At 45.7% G+C, this 22293-nt stretch overlaps 1 protein-coding gene across 1 annotated transcript in view; it reads right to left on the reverse strand.

Annotated features, from left to right (window-relative positions):
* The window catches only part of CHN2 (chimerin 2), a 224467-nt gene that overhangs the window by 57456 nt on the left and 144718 nt on the right, over positions 1–22293 (reverse strand). Inside the window, exons 4-6 of the mRNA XM_006088750.3 lie at positions 8686–8717; positions 5377–5490; positions 3437–3722 (exon numbers count right to left, since the gene is read on the reverse strand). Coding sequence (XP_006088812.1) covers positions 3437–3722; positions 5377–5490; positions 8686–8717 — 432 coding nt within the window. The remainder of the gene's footprint in view (positions 1–3436; positions 3723–5376; positions 5491–8685; positions 8718–22293) is intronic.

Here is a 22293-nt window from a genome sequence, read left to right on the forward strand (position 1 = left end):
TGTCCGGCTGGGCCCGACTGCTGGGCCACCTTCTCCTCTAATTGCTATCTGAATGCACTTCCCACGTCTCAGTCATGCACACGAGAGTCCTGGATATAACTCGTGTTCCTCGAGTATCTAAACTTTCAGAGAATGTCTCAGCTGCAGGTTACTGTAAGGCATTTTTCTATCCAAGCTGCCATGACCTCTAGATGCCTTTAAAATACAGAAGATGAATGAGCTGGGTGCCTCAGTTTCCTGTTGTGCAGAACAAAGGGGCTGCACACGACAGTCTCCAAGACCCTCCTCCCCGGGCTCCAGCTTCTCAGGACGCCACAGCGAGTCAGACCTCAGCCCAGGGAGGGATGCACTGCATGGGGCGGAGGCTGCGGGAGATGCTGCCACAGCCACAGCTTCGCGGTGCATTGGAGATGCACTGTTCTCAGGGTGGCTGAGGCAATCTGCTCCGTCGATGCTCAACCACTGAGCCACACAGGCCGGGCCTGCCACTTCTTTAGTGCCTCTTGCCACCTGCTGGTCCACCGCCTACCCCGGCTTGTCTGAACCAATGTTAAACCCTGTGATGTTTATAGTCCATGTTTGCAGGTCAGTAGATAATCCATCTATGGAATAAACTTTGACATCCATTTCATGAAAGAAATTACACTGGGCAATGGCATTCTAATTAAACGTGCCAAATGGTGGCCCTTATACATCATAATGTTTTTAAGATCAATTACGAAAAGATCAGAGAGAAAACAGATCACTATTGGCTAACAACCACCACTTTTTCTTCATTTGCACCCTCCCCATCTCTCTACCTCATCTAAGTTATTAAAGGCCAGTTCACTGCCAGCCACCTTGACAGGAGAGAAATCTGGAAACCACTCAAGTCCAAGGGAGCAGGTGATAACTTTCTGACAATTAACACTTAACATTCTTAGATGTACAGGGAAGCTGGTCTCTCTGGATTATTTGGAAATGATCAATAAAATAAAAGGGTGAACCACATTTAAGAACTCCGAAAAATGAAATGCAAGGCTGTCCGAACTGGAGAACTATTAGAAAATGTACACACGCCATTCATTAAAACCTCCAAGACGCGCCATGACCGAAGCACACAGGGCCCCGGGCACTTCCCCGTCAATCCATTCAAGTTTCTGCCCCCTCTCTTCTAGTCACTGCCTCCATGGCAACAGTGCACTGACCTGCCCGTCAGGGAAACAATTGCTGGCAAGACTGAGACTTTTAATAATGCCACTTGTCAATACAGATCAGAGAGAAATGGGTGTATCTGTACCAACTTACTTAACACGCCCACCAACAGAATGAGTGACCCCCGGCGAGTGACCAGCCCAGTGTTCAGAGTGCCCCCAGGAAAGCCACACGTGGCATCATTAGCGTCCAAGCAAATCCACACACTGACACCTGTCCACCAAACCCTTCCCTGCGTGTGGACGGACGTCTTCCTTCAGCATCTCCTCACCGTTTCCTGGTGGCTCATGCAAAGGGATTAGTACCCTGATTATTAATGTCCTCCAAATGTTAAATTTAATAAATACACACAAGATGATCTATATTAGGGGTGGGGAATGTCTGGTCCGTGGGCCACAGAGGCCTGCAAAATCATTTGGTCTGGCCCTGCCAAGGCATTAGGGGTGAGTTAATGAAATGTTTGACCAAATACAGCAGGCTAATTTTTAAGCTGATAATTTTGTATGGCCCTCGAATGATGTTATAAATATCCAAATGGCCCCTGGCAGAAAAAGGGTTCCCCACCCTTGATAGAGTGAGGGATGTATTTTGTCGCACAAGTTTCCTTATAGAAATATCATCTAGAGAAATAGGTGTCTATTGATGGAACTTCTCAGGGGAGAAAAGGATGGAGAAATAACAACCCCAATACCCAGCTCTGAACTCTCCTCCCCCCAGTGCGCGCTCCCACTCATCTCTCTCCCGGACACGCGCCAGTGCACAGCCTGCAGTTGTAACCGATTGCTTTCTGGGTGGCATTACTCTCCGATTCAGAAATATCAACACAGCTTCGGAGATTTATTTCACAATCCATCCTCTGATTTTTCACGGCCGGGAAGGTCAGCGTCCAGATTTTCTATTCTAAGTGACTTTGGAACAGATTTCCCAAACAGACTACGGAATGGCTTTCGCCCAGACAGGAACAGATTCTGAACGCTGGGACTCAAGTCCTCTCTGTACTCCGTTAAAAGGTAAACGATCAGAAACCCCACCGTTTCCCAAGTCAATTATTTAGGAAAAAACACAAAACACAAAATAAGCAGGTGCTTTGGAGACACTGGCGTGATCCAAAGAAAATGGCAAATTACTTTTTTCCCTGGGCCAGCTGCTCTACCGATGTGATTCTGGGAAGGTTCTTCAAGGTGCTCAAACTCAATTAGCAAATCAATTGAAATCACCCTCCAGTCTGCCAACAGGATGTGCTGCCCCATCTGCCCCTCCCCGTGCTTCCTGGTGCATCCCCACTGCCAAAGCCAGAGCCCACCAGCCCACCTGACGGTCCCTTGCTTTTGGCTAACACTGGACAACGGGGGCGGTGGGGATTCTGTTCCGGTTTAATTAAGGATTAGCGACCACCAGAAGGAGCTGTGTCAGGGTCTGCCCCCTTATTTATATCTGCCCCGTCCCAGCTCCCCTTAGAAGCTGCATCCGGCACAGACTCCGTGGGGGCTGATGGGTGTGGCCGGCTGTCACTTTCTGTCAGTGGCCAACAGACAGGACCAGGCAAAGCAGATGGTTCTGAAAGGGGCGCATCCAACAAGTCCCCCCACACACCGCAAGGTACCGGAGAGGAAAATCCCATCTCCCTGCCACCTCCCGCAGGTACATCCAGCTTGACCGCTCACCCAGGGGGAGTTTCTATCCTCTTTCTTTGGGGCAAAAGACAGTCTGTCTTTCTAAGCCTCTGGGAGGTAGCCAGCGTCACCCACAAGGCTCACCAGTGTCAGTACAGTCTGTCACCGAGGTAAGACCACCTTTACGAGCCGGCAGGCCCGTGGAGCACATGTGCACATGGTCCTCCGAGAAGCTGCCACACACAGCACGGGTTTGGCCAGCTGGGTGCAATCTAGACGGAGCCTGTAACGCCTCTCATGCAATTAAAAGCAGGTGACTGTTGTCATCATACAACATCCATGGAGGGTTTTTTCCTTTCAAATCCCAAAAAAACCCACAGATAATTATTTGTGGGGGTGCTGGGACTGACTGTCTGAGTTTGAGCAAATCTCTGAACACTTCTGGGTCTCAGTTTCCTCATCTGTAAAATGGGAGGGTTGAACTGGAAGATGTCTAAGCACTAAAATTCTAGAGTTCTTAGGGTGGTGGTGGGTTTCCTCCAATATCTTGGCAAACCACACATACGATCAGTCACCCGGCTTTTCAGCATAAAGACACAGACCCTGTCTCCGCCACAGGTGCCTCTTACCTTTTCAACTGTGGGGTGCTCTTCACTTGTGACGCTCGCTTTCCGGGCCTCGTTCTTCGACCGGCTCAGCCTCCTGGATACCTTCTCTCTGAGTAGCGTGGCGTATCCGATGTGCTCATAGATGGGGTTTGTGGTCATTTTGGAAATGTACTCGGAGGCTTTTGTCTCTATGTACAGTGTTATCAGGCCATCTGTGACCAAGTCGTGGATGGACTCGAACCTCTTCTCGCCCACGAAGTGTTTTCCATCGTAGAAGAGCCTGTAGTTTAAGGTCTGGTTTCCAAACCTGCGAGGAGGGGAGCCAGGGGGGCATCGGAACAGTGTTAGAAGTAAGACTGGTGAATAACAGCAGCCAGCATTTTCTTTGAGCGTCTCCTATTTGCCAGGCACCGGGCTGAGCACTGGGCATGGTTTCCCCCCATTGGTTATCATAGAGACCCTTGGAGACTGTCACAGGCATTATCCCTGTTTCACTCCTGAGAGCACTGAGACTTGAAGAGATGGGGTACCTGCTGGAGCCTACACGCCTGGAAATTTAACCCCAGCTCACACACGGTGTCATTTAACCCTAGAGACCACTAAGGCCACTGGGGCCCTTATCATTCTCATTTGTAAAAGTCAGAGGGTAGCCACTGATTTACAAATATATCTTACTTATAAAGGTTCTTCATGGGAAGTAGCCATGCCCCATGCTCCCTCCCCTCTACTGCCAATTGCCTCTGCAAGGGAAGCTCCACGCCTGGCCCCGCGGTCCCCTTCCTATTCCAGCTCTGACCACCCCCCGCATGCCTCCCAGGCAGTCCAGCTAAGAAAACGAGGGGCTGTGTGCTGAGCCCCTGCTTGCAGCACCACTGCCAGCGCCCCTGGGATCTCGCTTAGAGCATCCTCTCCCTTTCGGACTGGCTGTCCCCCTGGCCTTGGTCCTACATCTCACGGCTCCTGCCTGGTTCGCACGGGGCCTGCAGCTCCTGCTGTGGGGCGCTGGGAAGACAGGCGAGGACTGTGCACACCCAGCACTGGGCAGCTTTGAAGTGCTTCCTCCTAATGGCATCACGCACGACATGCAACTAGCCACCCCTGGTTGCAATGTGGGAGGGATCTCTCCATAGACAAACGATCTAGAAGACGGAGCACGGAACATGCCTTTGTGGGCCGGCCGGTAAGCTTCTCCATCTATACCCTTCCCTCCACGGTGAAGGTCTTCCCAACTCCAGAGTTCACAGAATGATTTTTTTGAAAGATAATCCAATTCTGAAATTGGAAATTGGATGCTTTCCCCAAATCTGAGAGGCCTGCTATGAGGACAAATGACATGACATACAGGGATCTAGCTGAGGAGAGGGCGGTGAATGCATGTCAAGGGCTCTAATTTTCAAGCCTGTGATTTTGTGGGAAAAGGCTCTCGAGGGCTTGGCTCCGAGGGCTCGCTGGCATGGAGCATCATGAGGGCCACAGGGAGTTCTTTGGGTCGGTGTGGTCCCCGAGACAACGCCATGGACAAACTGCACGTCCGCTCAGGAATACGCGCACACACACGTGCACACATGTGCATATACACACACACACTCATGAGGTGAAGGCTTTTGACCAGGACTGCTGGGGACCCGCTGAGCCAAAGCCTTTCTCTCTCAGCTGGCTCAGTGTTTCGGGCAGATGACCCCTGACACATTTCGGGTGCTTTGTAAACCCAGGGAAAATAAAGCATAAGTCGGGGGGGGGGGTACAACGTGATTGCTAAATAGGTTCAGAGTTTCTGCTCGGGATGATCAAAAAGTCCCGAAATGGATAGTGGAGATGCTTGCACAACATTGAAAATATCCTTAATGCCACTAATTGTAGGCGTGAAAAGAATTAAAATGGTCATATTCACAGCAATTTAAACATGGGAAAGGTGAAGTCACCCATAAGACAAGTGTGACAGTGGGCACGGTCACGCTCACCGCAGAGCTAACGTGTAGCATCCCGGCTGGCGCTGGCTCTCTCTGAGAATGTACGCGCCCTCCACGCCTCCGAGAAGCTCGTCAGCCTGCTCCCGAGAGATGATCCCGTGGAACCTGAGGGAAGAGGAGACCAGGGTGCTCTGAACAGACCACACACAAAGCATGGACCACGCAGAGATGGCTACAAAGATGACGGGGCCACCGGGATCCCTGCCCCCCAGTTGGGTGACTACTGTGCATCTAGGGAAGCTGAGCAGCCACCCCTCAGCATGCACCCACACCCTTCATACGCATTCAGGAGGCCAAACACAATGGACCCGCGGTCCACCTGGCTTCCTGCTGCTGCTTTTGCTCACAAGCTGAACATTAAAATGGAAACAAATGCCAGGTTATGGCTCCTTTGTTAACCAGGGGGAGTAACATGAGAGCAATTACCAGCTTAGATCTCTGCTCCAACACAGAGACTATGTATTATCCTGATTGCAAATGAACACTATTGATTATCCACCTGCTTACTTCAGGGGAGGGTGTGTGTGTGCGTGTGTGTGCGCGCGCATGTGTGCGTGTTAACATTTGGTAATATTAGAGGCTCGTTCTCTGGAAAGGATGGCCAGCTATAATAAACATTTCTCTATTTCTCTACATTTAAATTTTGGAAGTAATAGCTTAGTGATATGTTTGTAAAATGTTCCTTCCTGGAAAAGGGCAGGGAGAGAGGAAAGTCGGCTAGAAAGAAAGTTTTGGGTTTTCCCCCAGGAATGCAAAGATTAAGTTGGGGGACAGTGCATGATCTTGGAGCACTGTTTTTCAGTGTGCTGTGACATAGAGCCACCCTCCTGCCCTAAAGGAGGCTAGTGTCGCCAGGTCTAGCGGGAGACCTGGAGGGGTCTGTGCAGAGCCGAGCTCCGAGGGTCCCAGTGGCCCCTGCAGAGCACGCGTGGGGTTGCAACCGGCAGATCAGTTCTCCAGGCTCCTGGAGCTGAGCAGCGAGATTTGGGGCCTGGATTGTGAGTGTGACCACTGGACCCTGCCAACCTCATGGGGAAGCCTCCTATGTGGCATGAGCTGGGGCCAGCAAGGGCTGGACAGACAGCCTGAGCAAAGAGACCTGATACCGGGCCCCTGAGGGTGGGAGAGGGAGAGGGCAGAAGGGACATTGGGCATCAGGAAGGTTCCCACACCGGAGTCAGAAAGGACAAAAGCAGGTGTCACGGGAGGTTGGAGGCTGGGCTGTCCAGAACACAATCTGACCGTGTGACTGACCGTGGTCTGGGTAGGGCAGGGTAGGGCAGGGCAGGGCAGGGGTGACCAGAGCAGGACAAGGCACACCCAGAGGGCTCAGGGACCTGACGCCCCTGCCCCATGTTTCTTTCAGGGGTGGAGGAATATACCTAATAGGCAGTTAACCTGAAAGTAGTAAGTTTTAATGACCTTGACTTGATGTGTTTAAGTGATGACCAGCAGCCTATGCAGTGTCAAAACCAAATTCAAATCAATTGTTCCACAAAAGGAAATCACAGGCCTGTGAATCTGAGGACCCCGTCCGTGGCTCCTCTTCCCCTTTATGCATGGAATTTAAAATACCCATGACGTGTATGTCTCACTTTGTGAAAAGAAAGTGAGGCCAGAGGCTGGAAGGAGGAGGTAAGAAGTTCACATGGTCTCGCTCATGGTCAGCTGATGGGTGTTGTGCACCATCTAGAGTCCCATAGTTGCTAACTTCCCCGAATTAGAAGGTATTAACTTATTAAAAATTTTAAGAACAAAGATAATATCTATGCACAGTGAAAAAATTCAAAAAAGTTAAAGCCACTGACAAAATAAAAATAAAATAGTAAATAAATATTCTCTTTCCTTAAATGTGCCATTGTCAACAGTTTTTGTGATTCCTTCTAAGAAAAAAAACATACATGTTTCTTGAATAGAGCATTACTTTTGGAATGGGACAAAAACAACAACAGAAAAGCTTTCATTTTGAAAAAAGAAAGGGAAATACAGAACCTTAAGTTCTGAAGTGAATCTCCCTCTGATACATGTTCCTTTTATGTGGTCAAGGAAATGTGCCGTGGGCCTCCTCTCACTGCAGCGTGTACGAGGTTTGGGGGGTGGAGGGTGAGAATGAGAGGGTTATTCAACAAAACTTTCTTGCAAAAGATAAAAACTGCAAAATAAATGGAGGTCCTTTTGGAATTCATGTCGGACACTGTTCAACTGGAGAAGTATATGGCGGTTTTCATTTTCTCTTGTTTTATAAACTGTGCTTTCTGGGAGCAAAATCCAGATCAGCATATTGAAGGGGAAAAAGGCACAAACACATCTAACGAGGCTGGGCATTAGGGACGTGAGGGACATGGGGTGGATGAGAGCGGAGGCCGGGTTCCCGCAGGTGCTCCAGAGGGGCCGCTGAATCCCCAAGCTTGGAGAAGAGGCGCAGAAATGCAGCCGTGGCAATTAGGAAGTGGTTGGGGGCCGGGACAACTAAGAGGGTCATTCATCATGAAGAGGAAGCTCTGATGGGTACGGGGATGGAGGACGAAGGTGTAGGATTGGTGGGGAGAGCTTGGGAGGTGGACTTAAAGGAGACTAGGCCTCCTTACGGCCTTCTCCAGTTGGACATGGGAAGAAAGCGAGTTGATAGCCGCCCCTGCTCAGCCTGTGCTGCCTGCCCTGTGAGCTACTCTCGAGGCCTCAGACTTAACCACTGAATAATGATGTTTATTTGCTTTGCAGTAGGTTTCTGAGGGAGTGAAGCAAAACAAGACTAAAAATGAACAGGAAAATGGGAGGAAATAATGAGGGTATTAAGGCAATTTAGCTAATATAGCCAAGTCAAGAGAAATGATCATTTTGGTTTTATGAGACTGTGGGGATGTGGGGGTGACATTCCTGAGTATTGCATTTACTGGGGTGCATGAAAGATAGAAGTTCAGCCACAGTTTACAATCTTTGACACCCTAAATGTTTATATAACATTGAGATAGAAAGTGAAATAAAACACAAAGTCTCAATTATGGAAAATGCTGCCTCACGTTTCAAACACTTGCCTGGGCCTCATTGGCTGCTTCTGTGGAGAGGGGTGTATGTAGCAGGAGACTCCCCCTCCCACATTAACAGAAGCCAAGCACCTGAGTCTTAGAAAGAAAATGCAATACAAAGGGGTCCCATTACATTTATCATTCGTATTAGACTCCTGCACAGTGGACATTTGATGAAGACCTTATATTAGAAGCTTCTTAATGTTTATAGTTAAATGACATATGAATTGACTCCTTACTACATTATTAAAACAAAGAATAGCATAATACATACTCTCTTCCGTAATATTTTGGTCTGTTTTCCACCTATATTAAAAAAGAAGAAAAATATTAATAATGCATTTGAATTCAAATCAGATAGATAAAAATGCTTTTCAAACAAATGGAGTTGGAGTCCTGGTCGTAATTTTATTACAGTTTTTGTTCCCAAAATTAGAGATCCATGAATCTGTGGAGTTAACCAACACATTCCCCTGTCTGGGGTAGGAAAGTTCTAGAATCATCATATTGCTCTAATCATTTAGGCTTCTTCTTCACCCAAACCCAACCATCTAATAAAAGAATTTCAAAGGAAACAAAGTGATGCTTATTTTAATATTAGGGAATTTATAAAGATATTACAAGGCTTCATCCTGAAGGATACAAGGAATATTTTTAGCATGAATAAAACATGAGCACTTATTTCAATCTTCACCCACTTGTTTCATTATGTATTTACAATAAAAATGAAGCGTGCATCTGGGTTAAAAAATAACTTTCATTTGGTCCCTTCCCATGCAAAGTCAATATTCTAACATTCTTATTTTTTCAACAAATGATTAATGACTAAAATTACTTGACACCAGAGATATAGATGCAGAGGATAAGATTTATGACTCTACCAAACATCACAAGCCTTTCAGAAAAGATTTCCCAATCACAGCATCTGCCTTGGGGTTATTAACCCATGGAATTTTTATCTCATATAGACTAGTCTACTTTCACAAGAACTTCATTTTCCGATGTTCCTGGTGTTGGAGTTGGGGAGAAATGAGCAGGAATTCTCATGATCAGCTTTTGTTCTTCTAGTCTAACTTCAGGGACTAGAAAACAGTGGGGCCACATTAAGTTATGAATTTCCATTGATGTTATGACGGCGTACAATATGAGCCTGCAGCTGTTTTATTTATAGTTATTTCTGTCTACAGTCAAATGGGGAGGTTTTTAAAAAATTATTTTTAATCCTCACCTCTTATTGATTTTAGAGAGACAAGAAGGGAAAGAGAGAAACACTGGTGTGAAAGACAAACATTGATTGGTTGCCTCCCATACGCATCCTGACTAAGGATCAAACTTGTAACCTTTTGATGCACCGAAGACGTTCCAATTAACCGAGCCACCTGGCCAGGGCTCATAGGTAGGGAAAGAGGTGGGATCTCAAGGTACTGTCCTACCTCCACCCCTGAAAGGATGCAGGGGACTCAAAGGGGTAGAAGGGAGCTAGAGAGAAATGGTCAGGAAGGGGGAGCCAGGAACCTGAGGGCCACATTCACAATCCTGCGTGGACAAGCTTGACTGGCATAAAACTAATCATCTGGACACTTCTACGTAGGTGCTCACTCACCTGTGTATTTTATACTTGAAAAGCACTGAACTGAGAGGGGGGCATTCATAACTCTCAGTCTTCACGGTGTGAAGCCTGCTCAGTGTCACTTACAGAGGAAGATCTAAAACATGTCATTAACAGAAGCACCGAGTGCGAAACGGCACCTTATCTGACGTATACCACGACGCTACGTGCCGGAGAGCTTCTCCATATGAGCTGAACATTTCGTCATTCATATCATTCTATTGGCTTTCAAAGTTCTTTCTTTCTTTTATGATACCGTAGGTATCTGAATATAACACCTACATGGCATAGAAGAAATTTAGTTCCAGAAAAGCCAGTGGAGGTAGATGAGGCATAATGGGCAAGATATCCCTGCATTCTTAGAGAGAAGGATTAAAATGATTCCCTATGTAGTAGGACAATTTTATTTCCATCTTTTTGGTTGAGTCATAACACACATTTGCAAATCTGGGGGTAGCTTCCAACCCATTTTTCTTCTCTATCCTCTTATCTCCCCAGAAGGGAAGAGTCATCTAACCTCCCTGATGGGCAGCACGGTGGAGAGAGCCTACCTCTAACTGCTGGCATGCAGGTAACTAGCTAATCAATGTTGAATTTAATTGACTCTTCAGACAACAAATTGCTTTCAGTTCATTAATCCATCATAAAAACTCACTGTGTTCAGGACTCTGTGCTAAGCCCTGCAATCGTTCGTGAAGTGATGACCTTCCAAGCGTGAGAGGAAGGGTCCGAGGAGCTCAGGGGTGCTCTGCATGTGCAACAGGAAGACATACTAAGAAATCTAACGCAGCCTCCGTCACCTCCTCTCGTGTAGGGAAGCCAATAATTATGGTGCCTTGAAGGAGACCAAATAAGACCCTGCCTAGAGGACAGTTGGATCTAACTGAGGGACAAATCCACATATGAAAACCATGAGCAGATAGAACAAGAGCATTGAATTGTGTATGGGAGATTACACCTGGAATATGGTCATGGAATTTGTCCCCAGTGTTGCAGGAGACGTATACTAAAATATCCTTTATTTGAAATTCAAATGTACTTAGGCACCCTGTTTTTTTTGTCTTCTTTTTAAGTCTGGCAACCCTTCATAGGGGGAGATGAAAGGTAGAAAAGGGAAGAGAAGGGAAGACAGAGGTGTGGGCATCCATCTGATCCCTGCCCTCCTGGTTGGACTCGATCTCTTTTCCTTTTGTTGTACAGCTGTCCTTGTTCACTTAAAGAGAGAAATACTGGCTGGGATCAAAACCAAACAATAACCCTCTCCTTTTCCTAAAGTTTTTGCTCACAGGAATTGAAACAGCCTCCATCTCCACACTTCACTGAGCTTTTAACCACACAAGAGCTTAAATTGAACAACCCTAGAAAAATCATAGGCATCCACATTTTTTTCAAGGTGCCCTTAGATGCAGACAAAACACTCAAAAATATCAATATCCAAAATATTACTAAAATGCCTTTAAAAAACTATACAACAATCTGATAAGATTTTCTGCCCCATATAAACTATTTAAACACCAATAACATAATTGTCTAACACTTAATGGAGTCATTCATCGGAGTTGTGTGCAGTCCACTGCTGAATAGAATAGGGGATTGGTTTATGCTTCTACACTGAGCATCTATATATAAAACCCTAAGCAACTGGTTGACCAGTGCTATGATGTGCACTGACCACTAGGGGGGCAGACGCTCAACTCAGGAGCTGCCCCCTGGTGGTCAGTGTGCTCCCACAGCAGGAGCGCTGCTCAGCTGACCAACGGGTGCCAGACACCGTGCTCATGGCTGGCGAGCGCAGCTGTGGTGGTGCAAGCCTCTCCTGCCACTGCAGCAGCACTACCGACAGTACCAGGTACTGCAGGGCTGGGATGAGTGGGAGCAGCATGCGCCTGGCCCAGGCTCGGGCTCCTCCCTGGCCACCTACCGCTTTGCACGCTACTATATCCCTCGGGGGATGTTGGACTGTCAGTTTCGGTTCAATCCCTGAGGATTGAGCCGAAACTGGCAGTCCAACATCTCCTGAGGGGTCCTGTATTGTGAGAGGGCGCAGGCCAGGCTGAGGGACCACACCTGTGCATGAATCCGTGCACCGGGCCTCTAGTATAATAATAAAAACCAACCATGAAATAATATTGCCAAAGATTTGAAAAATACTCTCTAAATTGGACCTGCATTGGTAGTGCCCCCAGGTACCAGGCCTGAACAAATACTAAGGGGCTATATCCTCAGGGAAAAAGGCAGGAAAATATGTCCAATAGACTTAAACATGAGGCCAATCAGAGCACTGAGATATGAGAGAGACCCTCTTCCATCTCCTGGCAGCCCTGCTACTCAGAGTGTGGCCCTGGGGACCAGCCTCCACAGCAGGGGCGCTACCTGGGAGCTGGTCGGAAATGCTGAGTCAGCACGTCGAAGGGGTTGCGTACACACTAAAGCTCGAGCAGCTGCCACAGGAGAACTTGTCATCGCAGGCTTTCAACTGGAAGAAGGATATGGGCTAAAACTTTTTGTAAGTTGTTAGAGCAAACATTTGAGATTTGTGGTGGGGGCTGTTCTGAGAGCAAAGGCTGCCTATGCTGACTGTTCGCAGAGCGAGGCAAAGACTACGAATGCAGAGCCCTGCTGTCAGTTTAATTGCTGGGTGACCCTCAGTAGGTTATTAAACTTCTTTGCATCTCATTTTCCTTCATTTTCAATAAAACTGGAGTTACAAAAATGCGCTGCTTTAATAAGGCTGTTTTGAAGATTGGGTGAGATAATGCATATAAAAACGGTGAGGCTTGGAACACAGTCGGTAACAGGTTATCATTTATTGAGTAGCTACTCTGTGCAGGAATGTCCTTAGGTTTCCCATGTTTATCTCATTTAAGCCTCCCAACAACACTGGGGGGCACATGAGCTCTCTTATTCGACAGAAAACCGCTAAACAATGAGCGTGAGGTCACAGGACTAGCAACTGGCTTCAAACCCAGCACATACCCTTTCACTCCCGGGTGCTTCTTCAGAGCAGACACCAACCGCGCCAGCGACTCCATCGCTAGGGCACAGCGCTGCCCTTCACTTACATACTGGACTGTCCAAATTGTCCTGCAGCTTTCTTTGCCAGGACTGAACGCCTTAAAATCTCTTTGTGATGACTGAATTCTGTCCACGAGTGAACAAATGAGAACCAGGGATCAGTCTGCCTCTCTCAACTGTTCCCCTGTCATTTAGAAGCGCGTGTATTCCAAGCTACCTGGTTAATTTCCAATGCCTCCTTCTAATGTTAAGGACACATTCTCAGCACTTTGCAAAGCTTGAAAGAAACAGTCGGGTGACAGCTGCACAGTGAGAGACAGGAAACATAATCCTTAAATGAGTTTGCTTTATAGTCAGATTATCATTGCCTAGATAAACACAAGTTCTTTTATATTCAACACAAAGACATCCAAAGAATATTGTGAGTCCTCTGTAAACAAGGTTTCCAATTATTGAAAAAACAAAGCTCTTATAATCTCTCAGCAGCTGGTATATGTTAAGTTTTTGCTTAATAGAAATAATTTTAAAATTCAATTTAGCAACCTCCTAGGCAGGGCAGCTAGACGGCTGGATTTTCTGAGCTACTGATCAAATGTAGAGAAATGGGTTTTGATGACAGGATTTGTATTGGTGATATTGGGGCGATTTCACCCAGAAAAAAATAAATAAATAGGGCTAATTCCATTCTAATTAAAAATGAAAGTTTTCTATTGAAAAGGAGAGAAGGAAAGTGCAAGTGCTGAAATGTACACTCTCCCAGTCAAAGAGCATAGTATGGGATGGAAACTGAGCAAGCTTTAAAATCTCCTGTTTCTGTTCATCTAGAACCTAAGGCCTTATTTTTTCTCATGGCACTCCTTTAAAGCTTCCGGAATTCTGATGGGCATTGTGAGGTGAATCCCTTCCTGTCTTGATTAGGATGTATGATAAAAACAAACAAACAAAAAATCTACTGGCCAGTCTTTCTGCAATAAACCTCCTTACAGGGTTACCCAGGGCTTTGCAAAGTTCTGTGAGTGCACACAAGTCAGGCACTTTAGTGACCTTCCAGGTCTCCCTGTCTGACCTTTGACCACTCTCCAGTCTATCTTTCACGCTGAGGTCGAAAAATGCAGACCTCATCACGTTGCTCCCTGCTCTAAATTGTTCACCGGCTCCTCACTGCCATGTGGTCAAACCTACTCAACTTAGTGAGACCTTCCAGACTACTCTACCCAAAATTGGTATTCCCTCTCCTCGGTATATCCCATCTCTCTTCTCTGGTTTGTTTTTCCCCTAATACATTTATCATCACCTGATACTACATATTTCATGTGTATGTGTGTTTTTAATCTCCCATTCAAATGGAAATTACACAAGGGCAGAGATTTTTGTGCTTTGTTTACTGTTGAATCTCTAGCATTAGAACAGCGCTGGCACACAGTAGGTGCTTAGTAAATATTTACAGGATGAATAAAAGAATGGCACACAGGATCTTCCTAACATGGCCTTGCTTGGGCATCCAGAGTATGTCCTTAGCACACACACTCTTGGCCCTGCCACATCCTTATTCCCCAATTCTTTATGTCCCTCATACAGGACTCCCTGTGGTTCCTGAAACACACCCTGGTCACTTAGGCCATTCTTTGGTCAGAATATTTCTCTGCATGTCATTCTAATACTTGGTCTCCGACTCATTTATGCCCGAACCTGGCAAAATCTCACTGATCTTAAACATAAGAAGTAAAATAATGCCGTTTTGGGGAAATCGTCTCTGGCCGCCTCACACCAGCTTAGGGATTATTTCCTACCCTCCTGAACTTTAGAAAAGCCGAGTTAGGGCCATGATCTTACTGTGATTTGCATTGTTGGCCTTTAGGACATCTAGACGTGAGCTCTTGCAGGGATCGACTCCTCTCTTTCTGTCTCTGTTGCCCAGCGTGCAACCGTGTGGTTGGTACAGAGCTCAGTTTCATGGAAGCAATAGATTGTTTGAAAGATAGTGCTGCTCATGGCCCCACATCCCCTTTCTGGGCTTACTGAAGTTTCAGAGGGGGCCTCTGTGAAAATATTGGCAGTCCTGGTGCCTCATACTTGATGCTTTATGCCTCTAAGCCAGTGGTCGGCAAACTGCGGCTCGGCAAACTGTGGCTCGGCAGCCACGTGTGGCTCTTTGGCCCCTTGAGTGTGGCTCTTCCACACAATACCGGCTCTTCCACAAAATACCGACTTCTGCGCATGGGCCACGAAGTTTCAATCGCACTGTACGTGCGTGCCCGCACATGGCATTTTGTGGAAGAGCCACACTCAAGGGGCCAAAGAGCCGCATGTGGCTCACGAGCCACGGTTTGCCGACCACAGCACTAAGCTATAGGATAAAACTAGCTCCTCTCTCCGTTTCCTGCTATCTCCAAGGAGTGAAGACTGGAGACCACAGGGAGCAACCTTGACTTGTAGTCAGTGACTCTGCTAATCAAGGTCTCCCCTATTCTCTAGCAAGGTGTGAACATGGGAAACAACATAAGCCACTGGGATGCTCTAACTCTTGAATTTGCAGGAGAAACTATTAAGAGAAACAGAGTTGATTCCCATGCATGGCAGAGCCTATAGCGACAACTGTAATAATTGCCAATAGTTATTAAAAATCTACTATGGGCCAAGCATTGTTCTAAGCACTTTCTTCACATATATTAACCCATTCAATCCTTGTGACTACTCAGTAGGTACAACTCGATCATACCCACTCCCAAAGGATCAACTGAGGCACAGAGCAGCAGAGTATAAAGGCAGACTCTATCATTCTAAAGCTGGGGCCCCTAGCCATCACACTCTACGGCCCAGAGGTGCATCCATCCTGCTTCCTGGATCCCCAGAGATGTCCCGCCTCACATACCCATCCCAAAGGCCCTGATCGTTCAGCTTTCCTTTCAGAGAATTTTTTTCATAACCTTCCAACCAACCTCTGTCATTTTTGTTACTGTTGTTGGTTTGTGGTTTTTATTTTTGCTAAAGTTAGCCAGATTTGGTCTCTGTTGTTCACAATAGAATCCTAAGTGATATTCCCATTAAACCCTCATCTCCAGGGCCAGAGCCAGGGTGGCTGTAAGGTTTAGCACGCTCCATAGAGGATACTGACATACAACCAGGACTGGGAATGACTTTGGGCTTCAGTTCCAAAACACGGAGAAGATGAACACCTTCCTAGGAGCTAGGCACACCTTCTGAGGACCTCTTCGTGGCTTTCGATCCACTCTCACAGCAGGCTTCCAGAAACACCCAAAAGCTTCTCCAGCTGGCCCAGACCACCCCCTGGCAGCTCATGTGGACCCAGGCGTCATGGCTATGTCTTCCCTGGCACTGCCTCCTTGGCTCCACGTGTTGGCTCCCAACACCCGCCTCAGGCTCTCCCTGTTTGGACAACACAATTACGTGTGCTGCTCTGGCTCTGCCCTGACACTTCCTTGCCTAGCATTTTACAATCATCCTCTGGCATCCTGAAGCCACTGCTCCAGGTACAATGGCTCTTTCCTCCCATCCAAGCCAAATCCCACGGAGGCCATAGTGGCCAGAGTGGTTGGTTGGCTTCCCACCAGGTAGGAGGATCAAATGGAGTCGGTCAACCTGGCCATCCTCCTGATACTTCCTTCAGACAGGCACCTTATTAAAAAAAAAGAACCAAAACCCCAAATTTAATAAAATCTTTTAAGAATCAAATTTTATCTTTCTATCTAACTCATATCACTGTTGTTTCAAAATACACTTTTGTACTTCCTTTGGTCTTCAGTGCAAATGAGAATCTGAGAATATTCTCCACAGGGTAAGTTTTCCTCTATTAAAAGCCATCTCTGTGCCACCTGGTTGCCTGTTCTTCTTCACACTATACAATCCTTGTTCTCTTAAACCTTTTCTAATACAACCTGCTTTCCAGTCCTTAATTCATCTTCATTATTCTCCTTGGAAGTCTCTTTAAATTCTCCACATACCTGTTAAGCTCAAAGAGCTTGAAGTACCCAATAGAATCGAATCAAATCAAGAGAAAACTAATGTTGCTGTTAAGATTCTAGGGGACAAAAAGATTGTGTGAGTACACTCATTTAATTCTTCATTCTTGTTAGTAAATTCCTCCCTTTAAAGCTCAATGGTATTTGGGTTAAGTGATACTCTATAATTTGGAAAAGGCAAACAACGTCCATCATTCTCATTCTTTTCCCTGTTCTTTTCTCCGTCCTCCTTCAGAAATGTACGCGTATCCAAATGTAAGTGTTCATTGTAAGTATTCAAATGTCTGTGTTCAAACTGATGAATAAAATTAATCTATCAAAAGAAAAAGAAAGAGGAACAGAATGTGGGAGATGGTAGAAATTAAATATTGTCTGGAGAAATATTCTCAATAGTTTTTGCATTACAGCCTCCTATGGACCCTTTTTACACACTTTTTTTCTCCCCTATCCTCTCTTCCCAATGAAAAATTAATACTACAGGGAGGCTGAATATCTGTTTATGTTCCATATGTATATGTGTGCTTTATACACTAAGTGAGTACTATTTTGTTGCCTGCCCCTTAGGAACCAATTCCCTTGCCTTGGGGGGTCGGGGGGGTGGTAATATTGCTCCCAATGAGAACTCAAGGTCTGGAGAGATTGTCCTGGCTTTCAGAATGCTGTACCATTTATTCTTCCACCAGGAAGGTGGAATAAATACCTTTGCCCCCTTCCTACAGATTAGAAAGCTACAATTCCTAGTGGTAAATTCACTTGCTCTTACTCCTGCACAAGGTGAGCCGCAGAGTTAGGGTTGAAACCCAGTTTATGATGCCATAAGATCCAGAATCCTGTTCTCTATTCTTTAAAAACATTGTCTAATTTGGCAGTTCTATAATAGGCACTACCCCAGAATAATTCCCAACATGGCAATAAATAAGACTGAAAGCACCTTATTAATGTTTGTTTCTACTCTCAAATTCTTTTCCTGACAAATTACTCCTCGTTAAAGATCCTTGAGCTAGCCCTGCTGTGCTTCCAGCAGCATTGACACGGAGGCACCTTTTGGCCATTTGGGATTGTGCACCCAAGAGTTGGTTTTTGTTCCCTGGGTCAGAGCACATCCTGCCATTGCTCTTCTTCTTCTTCTTTTTAAAATTGATTTTTAGAAAGAGAGGAAGGGAGAGTGAGAGAGAAACATCAACATGAGAGCGAAACATAGATCAACTACCTCCTGTACGCCCCCTACTGGGGATTGAGTCCACAACTCAGGCATGTGCCCTGACAGGGAATTGAACCAGCAACCTTTTGGTGCATGGGATAACATCCAACCAACTGAACCACACCAGCCAGGACCTGCAATTGCTCTTCTTACACAAACAATCTTTGCCTTTTCTTCTTGACATTTTGTTATGATAATTTTCATCCAGCAGAAGGAATGAAAGACTTTTACAGCAAACACCCATATCCACACCACCTAGATTCTGTAACATTTACTATACTTGCTTTATGAAATAACTATTTATTCACCCCTCTAGCCACCCACTAATCCAACACTGTTTGGATGTATTTCATAGTAAATTTCAGACACAGCCCTCTTTCCCCCAAATTCGATAACATATAGGCTTTTAAAAGGAGAGTAACACCAGCCTTGTTCTTGAAGTTAAAGAAAGTGAGCTTAGGTCACATGTTCAGATGGTGTTTCCAGATAAACAGGTTCCACCCACCTCTTTAATGTCCCGCTGGTGGAGGGCTATGCCACCTCTTCCAACAGGCCACCGTTTCTTGTCAGGAAGAAAGTGACCATCACAAAGCAGTTGAAAGAACACTTGCTTATTGTAACTGCCCTGGCCTCTTTCATCAATTTATGTGTTAAACATGAAGGTCAAAGCATTTCTTAAAATGGGATCAAATGCATCCTAAATGAAAGGACTAAAATTCCCTTTTTTCCTAAGGTTTTTATAGTGTTTTGGAAAAGGTAAAAATTAAAGACCAATACTTCCAACCTATAAATGTCAGGCACTATTCTGGGAGCTTTGCATGTATTAACTCACTCTTCAAAGTTACTTCTAGTGCAAGACTAGGGGTCAGCAAACTTCTCCTGGCAAGGGCTAGAGAGTAAACACAGAGTGGGCAAAAGTAGGTTTACAGTTGTTTGTATGGAAAATCATACAACAATTAATAAACAAGGATACAAGAATAAACTGTGCTTCACGAATCAGAACTGTACACCTACTTTTGACCCATCCGGTACTTTAGACTTTGAGGACGTATGACTCAAATACTCAATTTGCTGTGGGAGCACAAAAGCAGCCACAGCCAACATGTAAAGAAATGAGCGTTGCTGTTTGAATAAAACTTTCTTCACAAAAAAATAGTTGGCAGGCTCTTGTTTGTCAGCGCCTGTACTGGACTAACAAAAGTTAGAGACCATTCTCAAAAATCGGTTTCAGGACGTCTTATAGTCAGCTCAGGACTGAGAGCTCGCCAATGCCTCAAAGGCCTTTTAATTGAATGGTGGATCACATCAGCTCTCTGTGTGCCTGCCCTTCCATCTCTTGCTGCGCCAGGAGAAGACCACCATTAATTTTTAATCTATGGCATAACAATGCCAACTTAAAACATCAAAATGCATGAAGGCAGGAAGTGTTGAATTCTATTGCTGCACAGCTGAGAATACTGAAATACTATAGCATCTGGCCTGTGTCCTTGAACAGTAAGGGGTTGCTGAAGCATCATTAAGCCTGATCTCTAAGAAGTCACGGAACCCTGAGGACCACAACAGAGCAAAGGGACAACCGGGACAGTGTAATTACAGACTTGGTAGATATCCCAGGGAGATACTAGAACAGTTCATCAAATAATCAATATGTGATTACCTAGAAGGACACGAGATGCTGATGGCAACCACTATGCCTTTGCCGGGCTGTGCCAAGGCTATTTAATTTCCTTCCACAATGTAGAAGGACACTGGCCATGCAAATAAGAAGGAAGAGAGCGATACCACTGCTAAAGCAAAGCTTGCTCTTTTGTCCAACAAGACGGAGATACAGTGTATTAGAGCTAATGTCAAGAGAGACTATGATTGGTGAAAGGATACAACCAAAGGTGATGGATTACCAATGGCTCAGCCAGTGTAGGCCTGGAGACAACGAGGGGAGTGGTAGACTGAGGTAAGGATGCGGGACCAGGAGAGCACCTGGGCTGGCTTGGCTTTTATTGGCAAATTGGTCACCTATGATACCGAACTAAGAAATGCTCATGAACCACACAGATGATCCACTGAATGAAGGGACTGTCACTTGGAAAGCAGAAATATAAAGTATTCCTGTCATGATGACAATGGATCTGGTATTTTTATTAATGCCAAGAACCATGAAAAGCAACAGTAAACCTAGCAAGAATTTTTGAACAGCCACAAGATAAGAAGAACCTCTTTAAAATGCTGGAGTTCATTAGCACATACACTAAATATGAACAAACATGAGTATGAATCATCTTAGAACTGAATTTGAAAATTTTTGTTAATTAGTAATGCAAACATAACTCTACGAAGTACAACAAATTGGAAGGTGGGCGTAGGAAACCAGGATAAATTAGGCGCTGACCATACTTGTACAAGGATGCATAGTTGGCCCCTGCAATGTATGAGGGTGTGGGAAAGCCAGACATAGCAAAGAAGGAAAGCAAAGGCAAACTATTTGTAAAGGGTAGAAAATAACATCTGGGAGGAAGTACAGCTAGAGAAGTGTATGAGGTGAAGTGGGGTGAAGTCCATGAAAAGTCTAGCACAGCGCTGGGCGCACAGTAAGCATCACCAGGAGACGGTGTCTGGGTTCTTCTATCCTAGGGCATAGGGAAGGGAGTAGGAAACAGAAGCAGGAGTGAGAACAGTGGTTACAACAGTGGTCCTCACACTTGGACAAGTGTCAGGAGCACCCACAGGACTTCTTAACTCCCAAACTACTGGGCCCCCACTCCGAATGTGTGATTCAGCGGGTCTGTGACGGGCCAGAGAATCTGCATTTCTGACGAGTTCCCAGGAGATGTCCTCACTGCTGGTCCCAGACTCCAGAATCACCCAGTTGGAAGCCCGGTCCTGGATTCGCTCTGGGTTTGACTCCGGCTCTACCTGTCTGGTGCTATTTGTCCCATTTTCTCTTGTAAAATGAGAGGGACTGTTGTGAAGAACAACATAAGTAAAGCTCTTCACCCAGTACTCAAGGCACATAAGCACTCCCTATGTGTTAGCGCTCATTACAATTAAAAGGCTGATGACAAGGCGATAATTAGGGAACAACACTCAAGGTAATCATATTGTAACTGGGCTGGTCTGAGATTGCACCATTCACATTTTTTCTGATGGAGAGTAAAGTCAAGGTTACATACAACTCTGTTTTCAAGCGTCTCACTGCTCGGTCAGCCAGACCATGTTACCCTAGGAGACATGGCTTGCCTGGGGTGAAGTGGAACTGGCTTTTATCAGCATTATTACTCAGTTACTGTTTAACCAGGTGAGTAAAAGGTGAAGCATGTCTTTAAAACCTCACCAGTGTGTGCAGGCTATGCACCTGTTTCTTTTCCTGGATGGTCCTGACCACACCGAAATTTTACTGGACCTGACCTCTGAGTCACAGGCAGACATACTGGAGATATCAAATTGCAGTCGCGGCGAAAGTGTGGTATTTGCTTCCTGTTTGGATGTGTAAGGTTGAGCTCCTCATAACCACTTGACCACAGTCTAGACCACTCGCATCTCCTCCCCCATCAGTGAGTGATGGCGGCTTGGGTGATGGCTGTCAGAGGCCAGGTAAGGATAACAGAGCGAGTATTGTAATCCACAATTCTATTGGCTGTTCTTCTTGTTTTTCTAAAGCAACTAACCACATAATGCATTAGTTCCTCTCTAGCAATTCTATAAAGAAATGCATACCCATGGACACGGACAATAGGGTGGTGAAGGCCTGGGGTTTGGGGGTGGCTAGAAGAGGTCAATGGATGGAAACAGGGGACATGTGTAATACTTTCAGCAATAAAGATTTTTTAAGAAACAGATTAAAGAAAAAAAAAAGATACGCACATTTTCAAGTTACATTTCAAGAAATAAAAATCACCCAGAAAGATTAAAGAAGAGTCTCAAGTACTTTTACTTATCATCCATCACTGTTTAACCTCCTTCATTTTCCTTATTCTGTTTTAAGGAGAAACCGTCCACTTCTGCTTCATCTTTGGCTTCAGCATATACACGGCCCCTTGGTGGCCCTCCCACTTCAGGCTGTCTGTCCTTTGATTCAGAGCC

This window comes from Myotis lucifugus, unplaced genomic scaffold, assembly GCF_000147115.1.
Source record: "Myotis lucifugus unplaced genomic scaffold, Myoluc2.0 scaffold_52, whole genome shotgun sequence".
Classification (NCBI taxonomy): domain Eukaryota; kingdom Metazoa; phylum Chordata; class Mammalia; order Chiroptera; family Vespertilionidae; genus Myotis; species Myotis lucifugus.